This window comes from Camelina sativa, chromosome 1 (genome assembly GCF_000633955.1).
Source record: "Camelina sativa cultivar DH55 chromosome 1, Cs, whole genome shotgun sequence".
In the NCBI taxonomy this organism is placed as follows: domain Eukaryota; kingdom Viridiplantae; phylum Streptophyta; class Magnoliopsida; order Brassicales; family Brassicaceae; genus Camelina; species Camelina sativa.
Genome location: NC_025685.1, coordinates 19,062,507 through 19,063,534, shown reverse-complemented (window position 1 = coordinate 19,063,534; position 1,028 = coordinate 19,062,507). Strand labels below are relative to the sequence as shown.

At 41.2% G+C, this 1,028-nt stretch overlaps 1 protein-coding gene and 1 long non-coding RNA gene across 2 annotated transcripts in view; both read right to left on the bottom strand.

The window, feature by feature from the left end:
• Window positions 1–1,028, bottom strand: part of LOC104699062 (aconitate hydratase 2, mitochondrial-like) — a gene marked incomplete in the record, with an annotated part of 8,139 nt that overhangs the window by 4,155 nt on the left and 2,956 nt on the right. Inside the window, 2 exon segments of the mRNA XM_019228859.1 lie at window positions 590–732; window positions 811–955. Of these exon segments, the coding sequence (XP_019084404.1) occupies window positions 590–732; window positions 811–955 (288 nt within the window).
• On the bottom strand, window positions 7–528 carry LOC104699055. Its single transcript, XR_753355.1, has 3 exons — window positions 436–528; window positions 260–352; window positions 7–172 (listed from the first exon to the last, which is right to left on the bottom strand). It is a non-coding gene; the product is annotated as an uncharacterized LOC104699055 (long non-coding RNA).

Sequence of the window (1,028 nt, the reverse complement as noted above, 5' to 3'; positions counted from 1 at the left end):
CAGAACCAGGAGGCACAACAAGCATGTTCTGGAACGCAGTAGAACCCCATTTAAGGAAAGCAAACCTTTCCTTGTTCCTCTGGAACTCAAGCTCCATGTTTGCTTGCACTGCGTTTTCAGACCGAGCAACATCAACTTGAACTGAGTGGTCAATTACAAGATCCACCGGAACCTGAGAGACACTGTACACATAAGAAATCTAGAAGAACCCTAAGCTAAACAGATAGCATCGATATGTGGGAAATAAAAAAAAAAGTACCAAGGGATTAATTTTGTTGGAATCACTGCCCAGCTTGTTCATCGCATCACGCATACAAGCAAGGTCAACAACAGCTGGGACTCCAGTAAAGTCCTGCCACAGAACAAAACAAATGGTTAAGAAAACAAATAAGAGACAATTCATTTTGGCATCCCCTACACAAAACAGTAGTTTACCTGTAGAAGAACACGAGCCGGTTTAAACGGGATCTCGACTTGTTTAGGAGATGTTTTTTCCCAGTCAATAATCTTCTCAACATCTTCCTTGGTTACTTGGAAGTNTATATATATATATATATATATAGAAGGAAGATTATAGCCAAACACTCACCGTCTCATCACTTCTTCCAGTCAATTTGAGATACTGTAGAGTAACATGATCCACAGGGAAGAAACCCATGGTTGCACCATACTCGGGAGACATATTGGCAATTGTGGCCCTGTCAGCTAGGGAGAGCCCACTCATACCATCACCTAAGACGAAAAAAAGTAGGCTTTATCATTTTCCGAAAACACACAAAACACACAAGAGCTCAGAAGGATATATATTACCATAGAATTCAACAAACTTTCCAACAACACCATGCTTCCTCAGCATTTGAGTCACTGTTAGAACCAAATCAGTAGCTGTTACACCATTGCGCATTTTTCCGGACAGTTTGAATCCAACAACACCAGGCAATACCATACTCATGGGCTGTCAGCAAAAAGAGTTGCAGCATAAGAAAGGTTCACAAGCCTCACTAAAATGGAGCAGAAGAGACGTAAAA